At 48.2% G+C, this 15,621-nt stretch overlaps 1 protein-coding gene across 2 annotated transcripts; it reads left to right on the forward strand.

Annotated features, from left to right (window-relative positions):
- The first annotated feature begins 584 nt into the window (after window positions 1–584).
- Spn (sialophorin) lies at window positions 585–11,693 on the forward strand. 2 transcript variants are annotated; one of them, XM_032895620.1, is made up of 2 exons: window positions 585–902; window positions 9,713–11,693. In XM_032895620.1, the coding sequence occupies exon 2, from the start codon at window positions 9,741–9,743 to the stop codon at window positions 10,914–10,916; it is 1,176 nt and encodes a 391-aa protein (XP_032751511.1). In that variant the 5' UTR covers window positions 585–902; window positions 9,713–9,740; the 3' UTR covers window positions 10,917–11,693. The 2 variants fall into 2 exon arrangements, with proteins under 2 accessions (XP_032751511.1, XP_032751512.1); XM_032895621.1 differs by having other exon boundaries at window positions 585–846.
- Window positions 11,694–15,621: the final 3,928 nt, after the last annotated feature.

The raw sequence follows: 15,621 nt of genomic DNA on the forward strand, positions 1-15,621 counted from the left end.
ACTTTTTCTCCTTTTTTAAAAAGATTTATTTATTTATTTATTTATTTATTTTAGTTATAGGAGTGCACTGTTGCTGTCTTCAGACACACCAGAAGAGGGCATCGGCTCCCATTACAGATGGTTGTGAGCCACCACGTGGTTGCTGGGAATTGAACTCAGGACCTCGGGAAGAGCAGCCAGTGCTCTTAACCACTGAGCCATCACTCTAGCCCCTCAATACTATTTTCTATCTTATAATCTATATTAAAATTTTGCTAATTATTCAGATGATGTCCCCAACAACTCATTTGTCTGATTATGTAATAGTGATTCGATTGACCTATGGCCTTGCCTGTGAGCATAGGTACTCTCCTGGGGTGCACTGCTACGCCTCCTTGATAATAACATTTTTACTCCATCTCAGACCGACATGGCAGTTAGCTGTCTCTGCTTTAAGATCTGGAAGAATACCCTCCTCCCCCCTTTTCCTCTCTGACTTGAAGAGAACCAGTTGGTTGTTTTGTAAAATGTCCTTCATTAGCATGCCATGTCATTTTTTCTCTTCCTTTGTGTGTGCACGCGGTGGGTGGGGGTGGAGTGGGTGGATGTGCACATATTTGCAGACAGCTAGAAAGACAACAGACTTCCTGCTCCATCACTCTCTGCCCTATGCCCTGAGACACAGTCTATCATCTTGATGGGATCTAGAGTCCCCTAGAAAACAGCCTCGGGCACTGGGAAGACCTACGTTGCAAGCAGGCTTCCACAGTTCCGTGCCCTTGGGTCCTGAGCTGCACAAAGGGCGGAAGGAAGGAAGGTGACTGAGGAGGAACACTTGACCCTCTGCTTCCTGGCTCTGGATTCAAGGTGAGCAGTGGTCTCAAGCTCCAGCTGTCAAGACTCCCACCACAGCGGACCTAGCTGTAAGTAGGGAACAGCTTTTCCTTCCTTAGGACATTGCTTTTGTTGGGCGTCACAACATTCAGCCAGACCTTCTTCCTCTATCCCCCTCTGTCCCCTCCATCTCTGTCTCTCTCACTTTAAGAGATGTGCTTAGTGTGTTGTCCAGGTTGGGCTCAAGTGACCATGCTGCTCCAGCCTCCCACGTGGCTGTGACCATTGGCCTGAGCTACTGTACCTCACACACGTGTATGTGGAGGGTAGAAGACAACCTCAGGTGTCATTCACTACGTCCCATCCACTTTTTGCTTGATGTAGGGTCTCTCACTGGCCTGGAGCTTGCTAGAGTAGGCTAGGCTGGTTGGTATCTGAATGTCTTGATGTGCCCCGTGTTGGAATTGTGGGCATTACCCTCTCGTCTTCTTGCTTGGTTTTTGTTGTGTTTTGTTTTTAATGCGCGGATTCTGAGGATGAACTCAGGGCCTGATGTTTCTAAGGTAAGCACTTTACAACCAAGCTGTCCTCTGAACCCTCACCTGACGTTTCATTTCTCTCTTCTTTTTTCTCTTTCTTCTCTTTCTTTTTTTCTTTTTCTTTTTCTTAGATTCACTTTTTTTGTTTGTCTTTTTTGAGACAGGGTCTCACTATGTAACCTTGGCTGGCCTGAATTGAGTTCACTGTGTAGACCAAGCCTTAAACTCATAGAAATTTGCCTGCCCCAGCCTCCCAAGCACTGGGATTAAAAGCCTGCGTCACTATGACTGATTTTACTTTGTTTTAGATTATGAGTCTGTGCATATGTGTGCATGTGAGCAGAGGTGCCCACGGAGCCCAGAGGCATCAGATCTCCTGGAGCTGGAGTTACAGGTCTCCCTACAGGGATGCTGGGGCCAAACTCCAGCACGAAATCTTAACTGCTGAGGCATCTTTCCAATCCCACTTCCTGTGTCTTTTTTTTTTTTTTTTAAACATTATTTATCATACAGCTGTCTGCCTGCATGTATGCCTGCAGGCCAGAAGAGGGCACCAGACCCAATTATAGATGGTTGTGAGCCACCATGTGGTTGTTGGGAATTGAACTCGGGACCTCTGGAAGAGCAGTCAGTGCTCTTAACCTCTGAGCCATCTCTCCAGCCCCCCACTTCCTGTGTCTTGATGGTTCACGTGTTCAAATCCTTATGGCATTTTTACCAGAGGCTGTTGATAATAGGTATTTTTCCACCACAAAGTTCCTAGCTTTCCTTTTTAAAATCAGTCTGTTTAGGACTGGAGAGATAGCTTTGAAGGTAAAGAGAGCCTGCTATTCTTGCAGTTGACCCTGTTCAGTTCCCAGTGCTCATATCTGGCAGCCACCACAGCCTGCAATTCTGGTCTCGGGGGATCCGATGCCTCTCTGCTCTCCGGGCATCTGCACTCCTGTGCACACACCTACTCATAGACACACACTCATCACACACGTAATTTTTGTTTTGTTTTTCGAGATGGGGTTTCTCTGTGTAGCCCTGGCTGTCCTGGAACTTGTTCTTATAGACCAGACCAGCCTTGAACTCAGATCTGCTAGCATGCCTCTGGAGCGCTGGGGTTAAAGGCATGTGCAGTTCACACGTAATATAAAATGTATCTGTGAGGAGATACGTTAAGATGTTGCTGCTTGAATGTGAATTTCCCAGAAGCATGTAGTGTCCTTCTCCAAACTAGGACAGCGTAGAGAACCCTAAGAGTGCCTTACACAAATGAAGCTTGCTAAGAGAATGACCTTTATGGAGGTAGTGGCCAGCCGCTCTGAGCAATGAATGACTTAGTCAAGTCTGACCCCTTCAGTACATCTTTCCTTTCTCTCCAGGAAGCAGGGGGCAAGCAGGGAATGAGTGGTGACCATTACTTCCTCTAGGAGGGCAGCTCCCCCAGCACGGTCATGATGTCAGTGGCCACCAACCCGTTTGATATATAGTTTATGTTTCTGACTCAGCTTTAGGCTGGTGGCAGCGCCTGTCCCAATATGGTGATGATCAGGTCAAACCAGAGGATCACAGTCCCCCACAGAAGCTGGCCACGTGCTTCAGTTCCTCCTGCTTGGGATTCCAGGCCTGGCTAAGGTCTGTCTGTCTCTCTCTGTCTCTCTCTGTCTCTCTCTGTCTCTCTCTGTCTCTCTCTGTCTCTCTCTCTGTCTCTCTCTCTCTCTCTCTCTCTCTCTCTCTCTCTCTCTCTCTGTCTCTCTCTGTCTCTGTCTCTGTCTCTGTCTCTCTCTGTCTCTCTCTCTGTCTCTCTCTGTCTCTCTGTCTCTGTCTCTCTCTCTCTCTCTCTCTCTCTCTCTCTCTCTCCTCTCTCCCTCTCCTCTCTCCCTCTCTCCTCTCTCTGGAACCCCACTCTTTCTTGAGCCAGGTGCTGGTAAAGCTTCCCCAGTGTGAAAGAGCTTAACCTGCTGCCCTCTGCCTCCCTCTCCCCTCCTTCCTGCCTCACTCGCACCTCCCCCTGCCTTCCTTCTGCCTCTCAACTCTTTTCAGAATCGACATGAATTTCAGGCTTCCTTCTCTTTGTCTGTATTTATTGGTTACTCATCCCCTTCCTCTTCCAGCTCCTCCTCTTGATACTGGGATGGAACCCAGGGTCCCACGCCTGCCAGAGAAGAGTTCTTTCACTGAGCCACACCCCAAATCTGACATTCCTCACCGTGACACAGAGACGAGCCCCACCCCTGCAGGGGCTGTGAAACGTCTCAGTGCCTAACCACTAGAGTTCCACCCGTAAGTTGGGAGGAGAGAGTCAATTCGTGCAGATTGTCCTCTGACCCCCATACACGGTGCTCTGTTCCCCTCCTGTCTGCCACAAATACACGAAATAAAAGGATTTAAAAGTATTTTCCAGCCCAACCTCAGCTCTTTCTAAGGAGCCGGTTCCTTCAAGGAATTTGATGGCAAGTGCCACGCCCATTTTGAAGTTAGAAATGTCAGAATTCATAGATAGTTTAGATATGGGTTTCAGAGGAGAGGAATCCCTATCTTCTTTATCGTTCTACAGCTCAGTCTAAAACATCTCATTTTTCCGAGGTTGGGAATGACCGCACATGTCTATGACCCCAAATCGTGGAGATTAGAGCAGGGCGATTTCAAGTTTGAGGCTAGCCTCGGCTACTCAGTAAGACCCGTCTCAAAAACACATCTGTCTGCTTATTAAGTCTTCCTCGATACTCTCTACAGCTGACTTTAGTCACTACTTTAATAAATATTATACAATTTATTCAAACCCCAGCAATCCTGACCCACACAATTCAGGCCCTTGTCTTGGTCTTTAACTAGCAGTTTATCCAGCCTTGCCTTTGGTTTCCAGCCTTAAGTAAACCCAGCTTTGAATCTCCTAGGATCTACTACCTGGGCAAATCTCTCTCTGTTTTGTTTCTCAGATTTGTTTCTTGTCTTCTTCACCTTAAAATTAGGTCGTAGTAATGCCATGTGAATGGGCATGTGTGCCACTGAGCCTGGCCTGCCGCGAGTGCAGTGGCAGTTTGGCAGCCAGTTAACTTGTTTTTTATCGTGCCGTGTTTAGCATAGATAGGTTTGTGGCAGGCGGTAAATGGGGCAAATAACCGTCTGCACGTCTGCACGGAGCCTGGCTGATGGTGGGCGTGGCTCCGCCTCCACATCGTGGCTCCGCCTCCACATCCATCTCCTCACTGCCTCCCTACTACTGCGAGCCTTGCCTCCTCAGCCAGACCCTTTCCCTTTCTGCTGTCTCCTGAGTCAAGAGTGATTGACACTCAGCACACAGTGATAACTGTTCAATCTTCCTTCAACTCTATCAGCAGCAGTTCGTTTGAAATGACCATTTTGCCAAACCTAATTTTTTGCCTCAGTAATTTCTCTCTCTCTTTTAAAAAGATTTATTTATTCATAAGTACACTGCAGCTGTCTTCAGACACACCAGAAGAAGCATCAGATCCCATTTACAGATGATTGCGAGCCACTGTGTGGTGGCTGGGATTTGAACTCAGGACCTCTGGAAGAGCAGTCAGTGGTCTTTACCTCTGAGCCACCTCTCCAGCCCCAGTAATTTCTTTCTAAAGTTGGGTACCTTTTTATCTTTGAACATCCCCCAACCCCCGCCATAGTCTACACTTTATGTAAAATATTTTTATATGTATAAGTATTTTCCTATATGCAAGTAGATGTATGTGCATATACATAAGTAAGGCATGTGCATGCCTGGTGTCAGAGGTCAGAAGAGGGTCAGACCTCATAGAATTGGATTTATAGGTGGTCATGAGCTACCACACGGGTGGTAGAAATGGAACCTGAGTCTTTTGCAAGAGCAGCCAGTGCTCCTAGTCTCTGAGCCATCTCTCCAGCCCTGTGTTCTATCCGTTTATTTAAAAAAGTAGACCAAACAAACAAACAAACAAACCCGTAAGAGATTTGTGCAGCTGGTGTGTATGATGAACACAGCTGGCAGATGTTACAGCTGCCCTGTGAGCACAAGCAACTGAGACAGGGTCCGTCCAAGAGCGGTGGATGCTCTTACCCTCTGAGCCATCTCAAGCCCCATACCCTTCCATCTCTAAACTAACAACTGCTAATTCTTGGCAGTTGGTTGCTTTTCTGTTTGCAATGGTAAAAGAAACACACACCCAACAATGGGGTGTTGTCCCCACTTCTCCCCCTCCTCCTCCCTCCTCCCCCTCCCTGTTTTTCCTTACCTCCATTCTCTCCTTCCTTCCCTCATCCCCACCCTATCTCTTTCTTGTTTGCTCCCTCTGACCCCTCCCCACTCTCCCCACCTCCATTCCTGGCTGCCCCACTCTGCTTGCCCATACCTTGCTCCACCCACTCCCTCCCACCATTACCTGCCATAGCCCTCTTGCTGTCCCCTTGCCCCACCCCTCACTGGCCATTCTTTTTTTGTTTGTTTGTTTGTTTGTTTTGTTTTTGAGACAGGGTCTCATGTATCACACAGTGGCCTTGAAGCTACTATGAAGTCTAGAGTGACTTGAACTCTTGATTCTCCAGCCTCTGTCCCAAGCCCCCCATTGGGAGGATTATAGTTGTCCTCCAGCATCCCTGGTTGGTCTTGTTAAAACAGCACATGGCTGGAGAGATGGCCCTGTGGTCAAGAGCACTAGCTGTTCTTCTGAAGGACCCAGGTTTTTTGTTTTTTGTTTTTTTAAAGATTTATTTATTTATCTTATGTACAGCATTCTGCCTGCATATGTGACTGCAGGCCGGAAGAGGGCACCAGATCTCATTACAGATGGCTGTGAGCCATCATGTGGTTGCTGGGAATTGGACTCATGACCTCTGTAAGAGCAGTCAGTGCTCTTAACCACTGAGCCCTCTCTCCAGCCCGAGGACCCAGGTTTAATCCCACCACAAACATCCATAATTCCTGGGACTCTGACGACCTCTTCTGGCGTCCTTCAGCACCACAATGCACACAGCACACAGATATTCATGCCAGCAGGACACCCAGACATAATTTTAAAAAGAAAACATCATAGTCACAGAAAAATAATCAGTGCTGGGCCGGGGCTATAGCGGAGCTGGCTGAGAAGCCCTGTGTTAGATCCCCCACACCACATAAACTGGGGTAGGCGACACGCCCCTCAAAACACCAGAGGCAAAGGCAGGAGAATCAGGTCATCCTCAGATACAGATTGAGCCTGGAATATGCAAATCTTGTATAAGCAAACGAACAAAAACTCCAAAATACAGAACATAAAAATACGAAAAAAGGGAAACCGAGACCATTTTCTGAGCTTTGCTTTAATCCGGAAACTCTGGAAAGGGTGTAAACAATGTTCAAGAGAGATGACTTCTGCTGTGACACATGCTACGAGCTATCCGGCAGTTATGCAGATAGACGTGAAATGTACCCCTGTATGTCTACTCTGAACTAACATTCGGTACCAAGAGTGCCCAGTGGGATGCAGAACTTGCACACACAGCCACGACCACAGGAGTCTTATCTGCCCATGAGCATGGTGCTGGTTTTGGTGTTATTTTATTGAGATAGTTTCTCTGTGTAGCCCAGGCTGTCCTGGGTCTCACCCTGTAGACGAGGCTGGCTTAGCACTCACAGAGATCCACCTGCCCCTGACTCCCAAGTGCTGGGATTAAAAGTGTGTGCTGCTAGGCTTCGATTTTCATTTTCATTTTTAAAATTTCAGCCTCCCTAGGGCTAAGATCTCATCATGTTACCACTGTGCCTGATTGCTATAGGTAGCCTTTCTTTTTATGTGAGCCTCTCAGTTGACTGTTGGGAGAAGCAACCCAGGAGGTCCGAGCAGCCCTGATCATGCTTGTTGGGTGTGTCTACTATGTAAGGCACCAACCTCTGTCCCCCCAAGCCATTTGTAACAAGGGTACATTTGTCAGCAAGGTGTACTTCCCTAAAGGGACACAGAGTAGCCTGCTTACTTGTGCTATAAATGAAGCACCCTCCTGCAAGCCTGGTATTCCTGGGTGGACCTGCTGTACGCAGGATATAAATCTGGTCCATTTTGTGTGTCCCAGGACTCTTTTTTTTTTTTTTAAAGATTTATTAATTTTATTATATATAAGTACACTGTAGCTGTCTTCAGATACACCAGAAGAGGGCATTGGATCTCTTTACAGATGGTTGTGAGCCACCATGTGGTTGCTGGGAATTGAACTCATGACCTCTGGAAGAGCAGTTGGGTGCTCTTAACCACTGAGCCATCTCTCCAGCCCAGTGTCCCTGGACTCTTAAGAATATCCATGCAAATGAATGCTCTCATGCTGCCTGCTGCCTGCTGCCCCATGAGCCACGCCCTGCTTCTGACCTGGAGTCTCTTGCCAGATTAACTCAGTCCAGCCGCTGCCAGCAACCGATTTAGTCCTTTTGTTGTGATAGAATTTGGGTTTATTGACAGATTTTAAAATATATTTTAAAATTCTTTCCTGTTTTGGAGATTTAAAAAATATAGATCTGTAAGATCTAGAGTTAAGAGAAAGGTGTTCAGAAATAAGGACACGCCTGAGAGTGTGGGTGCGGGCCCCTCACAGAAGAGTCACCATGTTTTTCTTTTTTAATCATTCACAGAACTATTTTTATGAATAAAAATCAGTTATGACTCTTTACGAGGAAAAGCTCTGAAACAGCACATTCCATAAGAATCTATTTCCTAACCCAAATAAGGTGACAGAAGTCATTCAAACAAAGAGAGCAAAGATCTCCTTTTTGAAGCTGGGGGTGGCGGCTCAGTAGAGGACTTACGTGGCTCCAAGGCCCTGGGATCATTCCTAACCACTGAGCCATCCCTCCAGTCCATGGATAATTTTTTAAAATTCTTTTTATTAATTTTTACTTATATGAGTACTCCGTAGCTGTCTTCAAACACACCAGAAGAGGGCACCACAGACTCCTTTACAGATGGTTGTGAGCCACCATGTGGTTACTGGGATTTGAACTCAGGACCTCTGGAAGAGCAGCCAGTGCGCTTAACCACTGAGCCATCTCTCCAGCCCAGTTAATTTTTTAATAGAGGTCTTTCTAGAAGATTTTTTTTAAAATAAATCTTTTTATTTTCTTTCTTTCGGAACAGAGTTTCTCTGTAGTCCTGACTGTTCTGGAACTCACTCTTTAAGACCAGGCTGGGCTGGAACTCGTAGAGATCCGCATGCCTCTGCCTCCTGAGTCCTGGGATCAAAGGTGTGCTCCACCAGGCCTGGCCGTTAAGTAAATCTTAATTTATCTTTATATTTGTATGAGTGCCTGTCTGTACCTATGTGCGCTGGTGCCTGGTGCCCTCGGAGGCCAGAAGAGGGCGTCAAATCCCCTGGATTATGGTTGGTTGTGAGCCACCAAGAGGGAACTGATCGGGTCTCCTTCAAGGGCTCCAAACCTCTGGGCCATCCCTCCAGCCCTCCTAGTTATCTAAGACCCTAGCACGTGCAGTGTTAGTACCATCTTAAAAGGGGGTGGGGGGGGCGACACCCCAGGAGTGACCTCAATTCCTCGTGGCTCTGGCAGGGTTCAGCAACCTAAAAACCTTTCAGGACCAGGACCATGAGCAGAGTCAAAAGGCTCCCCTGGCCGGGCTACTTCCTAGGAGCTCTTCGGCAGGAAATGTACCCACCATCTCAGGTCCTAGCCAAACATCTTGAGGGACAGCAGATGGAAAGGAAACCGTTCTCCGCTCCATATCTTCCACTCCATCCCCTAGTCGTCCCTACCCATCTTTGACTCTTTGACATTCTATACTCCAGTGAAAACCTAAGAATTCCCATTCTGGACCCCGAGCACCCCTTCATGCTGCTATTGAACTCTTGGGTCCCCCAGTCAACTGTGGGAAAAGGAATGGGTGGGGCAGGATGCAGGGGTGGAGTGGGTGGAGCCAAGACCCACTTCCTTTCCCCCTGGGGCTCAGTCTGCCCCAGTCCTGACAAAGCCTCAGGAAGAACTGGAGGTACTCGCCCTGGCCGTGTGCCTTAGCCATTAAGCTGGTAAGACATCTGATCTAGGTGGGTGTGGGGGTGGGGGTGAGAGTGGGGGTGGCGTGCTTAGAGGATGAAGGAATATGCCTATAGTTTGAAAAGATGAATAGGGTGAGGGCAAAAGGGGTCAAGAGCCACTGGCTGGATCAATGAGTGAAGGCCAGGAAGACATGGCTGCCCTGGAGTCTGAGCTGCCACGGCCAGGGCGGGAGTCACCGGCGCCATCTGTTGCCCCTGTCTCTGATAATAGTGAAAGCAAGAATGGAAAAAAACGTTAAACCACAAGTTGGGCTTGGCAGTTGGCAGGGAAGTGGGCAGAAGGAGGGGGCTGGCCAGGTTTCCCTCCCCAACCCCTGTGTGTTCTTCTGTAACTTCCCTACATTCAGGTCCCAACTCCTGCTCCCGGCTGTCACTATGAAGATGGCCTTGCTTCTTCTCCTCCTCTTTGGGGGCTTCTGGGCCCAGGTGGTAAGCCAAGAAAATCTGCCGAATACGACGACGATGTTGCCATTTACTTCGAATAGCGAGTCCCCAAGTACCTCTGAAGCCTTGAGTACCTACTCATCAATTGCTACGGTGCCAGTGACAGGGGGCCCTAAGGAGAGTATCAGCCCCTGGGGGCAGACCACTGTCCCAGCTTCCTCGACCCCCTTGGGAACTCCAGAATTGTCTTCTTTTTTGACACCAGCTGGTGACAGCAGGAACACCCCAGTACCTGAGCTTACAACCTCTCAGGAAGTTTCCACCGAGGCATCATCAGTACTGTTTCCAAAATCATCAGGTGTAGTCAGTGATCCTCCTGTCACCATAACTAATCCTGTGACAAGCAGTGCTGTGGCATCTACCTCTTCAGAAACTTTTAAAGGGACCAGTGCACCTCCTGTCACTGTGACAAGCTCGACCATGACCAGTGGACCCCTTGTGGCTACAACTGTAAGCTCCGAGACCAGTGGTCCTCCAGTCACTATGGCTACTTGGTCTCTGGGGCTCTCCAAAGAGACACATGGACTCCCTGCCACCATAGCAACCAGTTCTGTGGAGAGTTCTAGTGTGGCCGGTGGCACCCCAGTCTCCAGTACAAAAATATCCATAACGTCTACCCCAAATCCCATAACCACCGTGCCACCACGCCCAGGATCAAGTGGCATGTTGCTGGTTCCCATGCTCATTGCCTTGGCGGTGGTTTTGTTCCTTGTGGCGCTACTGCTGCTGTGGCGCCAGAGGCAGAAGCGGAGGACTGGGGCCCTGACCCTGAGCAGAGGTGGAAAACGAAATGGTGTGGTGGATGCCTGGGCTGGGCCAGCTCGGGTTCCTGACGAAGAGGCCACCACCGCATCAGGGTCAGGGGGCAACAAGAGCTCCGGAGCGCCGGAGACGGATGGCTCCGGGCAGCGGCCCACGCTCACCACTTTCTTCAGCAGACGGAAGTCTCGCCAGGGCTCAGTAGCACTAGAAGAGCTGAAGCCTGGGACGGGTCCCAACCTGAAGGGGGAGGAAGAGCCTCTGGTAGGCAGTGAGGATGAAGCTGTGGAAACCCCAACTTCTGACGGGCCACAAGCCAAAGATGGGGCTGCACCTCAATCCCTATGAGTAACGGTATTCATCTAGCCTGCTCCTTAACCCCAGATCCTGCTGTCAGCTGCCTCTCACTCTGCATTTGTGAATATTTGTGGACCAGATCCATTCGTTCATTCATTATTCAGCCATTCATTCCCCTCCAACCCCCGCTGTTTTCCACCTCCCTTCCTCTGTGCTCCCTTTGAATCTCCAGAAGATAAGCTTAGTTGACCCACATTTTCCAAGGATCCCCCTTGGAATGCTGGGATCCGACAAGAAGAATGAAAATGATAAGCCAGAAAACTCCGGAGGAGGGGCCCCCTGAGGACTGCCTCTCAACCACCATTTGCTTTGGGGACAGCCTAGAGCCTGGATGTAGCCATCCAGTTTGCTCTTGGGTGAACTGTGACCTGTGACTTTTCCTAGAGCACTCGGATTTTGGGCTGGCCGGTAGCTGCTGCGGGGAGCCTGCCAGAGATCAGTCACTTCTGGAGGTAGGGATGAAGGGAGTTTCTGGCTCCATGTGGTCCCTGCACCTGCTTTGTCCACTCGGAAGTATGGTTTATGTGCAAGATAGGACAATTTAGATGATGGCTGTGAACAGTACTGGTGAGTATAGACCATGGGAGAGAGCAGGGCAGATGCTGGTGAGTTCAAAGGGAGGGGCACGGGAGCTGCCAAGCCCTCAGATCCCTTCATTGTGCTCAGACAGGATACAGCTGAAAACCTAAGTTTGTCTGTAGTTCCCCAAAAGAATGCAAACATGATGGGGACTAAATGTCTCCATACTTGTGCCATCAAGAATGAGTTCTTCAGGGTTGGGGATTTAGCTCAGCTGTAGAGCACTTGCCTAGCGAGCCAAGGCCCTGGGTTCTGTCCCCAGCTCCGAAAAAAAAAAAAAAAAAAAAAAAAAAAAAAAAGAATGAGTTCTTCAGCTTAGCTGCCGCAGCCTTTCCTCAAAGGCTCCCTCAACCAGCACAGGCCACACCCACACTTTGCACTCACCAACAGGCACCCATGCAAGAAGGGGAGAAGAATCAGCCAATGCAGGGACTGGGTGGTGCAAAACCACTGCTTTTGATGATGCTTTCCCTACAGGCTCAATTTGTCCGTTTCCTCTGAAGTCCTTCCCATCTCTGGAATAAGAAAGAGTTAAATGAAAGACAGGCTCAGGGGGTGGGGCATGGATGCCCAAAGAGTCTGAGGTGTAGAGAGGGGACAGACCACAATTGTGCTGTTTCTGACTCTGATACCAGCCCGACTTGTGGTCCAAAGCTGGTTGCTGGAAGAGCTGTGCAAGGGGAAGTTGTTGAGTCAGAGGACACTGTCCTTGAGAACAGCCTGACCTACAAAAAGAGATGTGTGTGCGGCTGTGTGTGGCCTGGGTGGAAAAGGGGAAGGTGGGAGGGAGGGGACGAGGAGTGGAAAGGGACAAGGATCAGCTGCCACCACATCATCGTCTCCTCCCCAAGTCTGTGGGAAGAGGAAGGGCCAAGATGGGCACACCTGAGCCACACCAAACCCATTTCTTATAGGCGCAGTGTGGAGCAGCTATAACAGATGGCTAAAGTGAGTTGCAAATGTCCCTTAAGGAACATAACAACTGTTGTGGCTGATTTTTGCCAAACCGAATGTCCCTATTTCAGGCTTAGAGGAGAATGTCACCAAGCTGAGAGGTCAATGGCTCTACCTGTCATGTTCCACTGACACTTCTGAGGTATTACAGGTTTCCAGGTACAGGGAGGAAGACAAGGAAATGGGGTAGAGATGGTGGATGGCACGCAACAGGACCTCAGCCCTGACAGACAAAAGTGTCACAAGAGGACCAAAACTAGGAAATTATTGGTATTCCACCTCTGAAGGAAGACAAGGAAGCTTAATGTTTGTCCCAGGGTCTTGGCCATATCTCTCTTTCTAGTGGCTCCAGTACCTGGCAAGCAGCAAGGACTGAGTGCATGCTCCCATGGATGGATGGATGGATGGATGGATGGATGAGGTATTGGCAGCTAGCAAGAGAGAAGGCATTTAACACAAAGATTAGTAATGCAAAAATATATAAGTGAGTGGAACAGAGATCATGGTGGATACACACAGGTGTCTTTCAGCTCAGGAGAGCGAGCACCCAGTAAGCAATAGAAAAGCAAAAATAGAAGAAGAAAAAGAAGAAAAAAGCAGGCAAACAGAAACAGGGAAATGTAAAACACGGAGACCGTTTGAACTCCGTCAGTTATGAAACCATAGTAAGTGGCTTGTGTTTGTGACATCCTGGCCTTGTCTTCAGAAATGTGTAATGACTTCAGAAATGCCTGCGGCTGACACGGGGTGGGGAAGTAAATGATCTGTAAATACATGTGTGTTATTGCATTTGTGATAGCCGCTACATCCTGAATGTTTAGTGCGGTCCTCCTAAAGGGGAATTTAAGTGTGATTTTTCACCTAATTTGTCTTTGTTTTACACAATAAATGTCTTTACTTTTACAGTTATGAAAAATATTGGTGAGGGGGCTGGGAAATGGCTCATTGGTTACGAGCACCGGTTGCTCTTCCAGGGGTCCCAGGTTCTATTCCCAGCACCTAAGATGGCCGCTCCCAAATGTTTGCAACTCCAGTTCCAGGAGATCCAGTGCCTTGTTCTGACCCTCAAGGGCACCAGGTACACATGTGGGACACATACATACACTCAGGCAAAATATCTATATGCATATAAATAAATCTTTTTAAAAATGGTGAAGCAGACGTTTCTTAGAGAGCCATGGAGGGTGTGGTTGGAAGAGCGCTGCGGAGACAGTCTCAGAAGGCTTGAGTTTGCTGCTGAAAGCATTGGGATAGAAGGGACAGGGGCATCCCATCTGTTCCATGGAGCCTCTGTAGACCGTCAGTGCCATTCTTCTTCCTATTGCCAGCAACATGTCTAGAGACATCCTCAAGTTTCCCAGTGCTTGGTTCCCCTGGTCCTTAGCCCATGACTCTCCCACTAGTGGGTCCCTCCTCCGCCTGGCCCTTCTGACAGCCTTTTACAGCCCCAGTCCCACGGTCTAGTTTATTTTTGTTCTCCTCCCCCTTTCTCCTCTTCCTCCTCTTCTAGTATTGGTTTTTTGCTTTGCGATGTTTTTGTTTGTTTGTTTGCTTGCTTGCTTGCTTTTGTATTTTAAGACCTGTAGCCTCTGATGTCCAACTGGCCTGGAACTCCTGACTTTCCTCCCTCTACCTGGCAAGTGCTGGGATTACAGGTGGGCACCACCATATCAAGCTATCATTTCCTTTAAGAAGGAAAGGTTTATTTTTTTTAAATATTTACTTATTTTATTTATATGAGTACACTGTAGCTGTCTTCAGACACACCAGAAGAGGGCATTGGATCCCATTACAGATGGTTGTGAGCCACCATGTGGTTGCTGGGAATTGAACTCAGGACCTCTGGAAGAGCAGCCAGTGCTCTTAACCACTGAGCCATCTCTCCAGCCCTGGAAAGGTTTATTTTTGAGTATTGGTTTTGCTTTTGTTTTGAGACAAGCAGGATCTTACCATTAGCCCAGATGTCTTGGGACTCACTCTCCTTCTATGTCAGCCTTCCAAGTGTTGGGAGTACAGGAGTATTCAGCCATACCCAGGCACATTTTTATTCTATTTTGAATTGATGTGCAATAATTGTTCAGTTTTACGAGGTACATATGTATCATCTACATCAATATATGCACAATGTTTAACCAAGTCAGAGTGACTAACATACTATCCACTCGGATATTTATTTGTGGCAAAATGTTAAAAAAAAATCCTTTTTAAATTTTTTTTAGTATAGAATAGAGTTCATTTAGGGCATGGGGAGGGGAGTTAAGAGAGGGTAGTGGGGGGGGAGTAGAGGGCAGCCATGAGCACGTGGAGAGAAGGAGGGAGGAGAATGGGGAGAGAAGGGACGACGGGGGAAGAGCTCAAAATCCTTTCTTTAGTCATTTTAAACCGTAAACCCTGAGCCAGCCCTGGTGGAACAAGCCTGTTGCTGCTGGAACTTGGAAAACGTTACAGAAGGATCAGGAACTTAAAGGTTACCCTGGGCTGCACAGCAAGTTTGAAGCCATCCTAAACTACATGAGAACCTGACTCAAAAGTAAGACCTGGAACTCAGGTAGTTCAACAGCTAAATAATATAGGGCTGGGTAGATGGCTCAGTCATTGAGGGCACCGCAACAACCAAGTGGTGGGGGCACCTGCTTCTAATCCCAGCACGCAGGAGGCAGAGGCAGGCAGATCCTTTGAGTTCAAGGCCAACCTGGTCTACAGAGTGAGTTCCAGAGCAGCCTGGGTTGTTATACAGAGAACGCCTGTCTCAAACAAAACAAAACAAAACAAAACAAAACAAAACAAAGGGGGGGGGTTGTATGGTTCAGTGCTTGAGAGCATTGACTGCCGAGGTCCTGAGTTCAATTCCCAGCAACCACATGATGGCTCACAACCATCTGTAATGGGATCCGATGCCCTCTTCTGGTGTGTCTGAAGACAGCTACAGTGTATTCACATACATATAATAAAGTAATTAAAAAAACAAACCTAAAAAGCATGAGGGGAGATGTCGGGCGGGAAAGGTGACTCGGTGTTAAAACAGTTGCTGTTCCTCCAGAGGACTTGGGGACAATTTCCAGAAGCTCACAACTGTGTGCAGCTTCAGTTCCAGAGGATCTGACACCCTCATACACGCATGCAGACAAAACACCATTGCATACAAAATAAAAATTAGTATATT

This window comes from Rattus rattus, chromosome 2 (genome assembly GCF_011064425.1).
Source record: "Rattus rattus isolate New Zealand chromosome 2, Rrattus_CSIRO_v1, whole genome shotgun sequence".
NCBI lineage: Eukaryota > Metazoa > Chordata > Mammalia > Rodentia > Muridae > Rattus > Rattus rattus.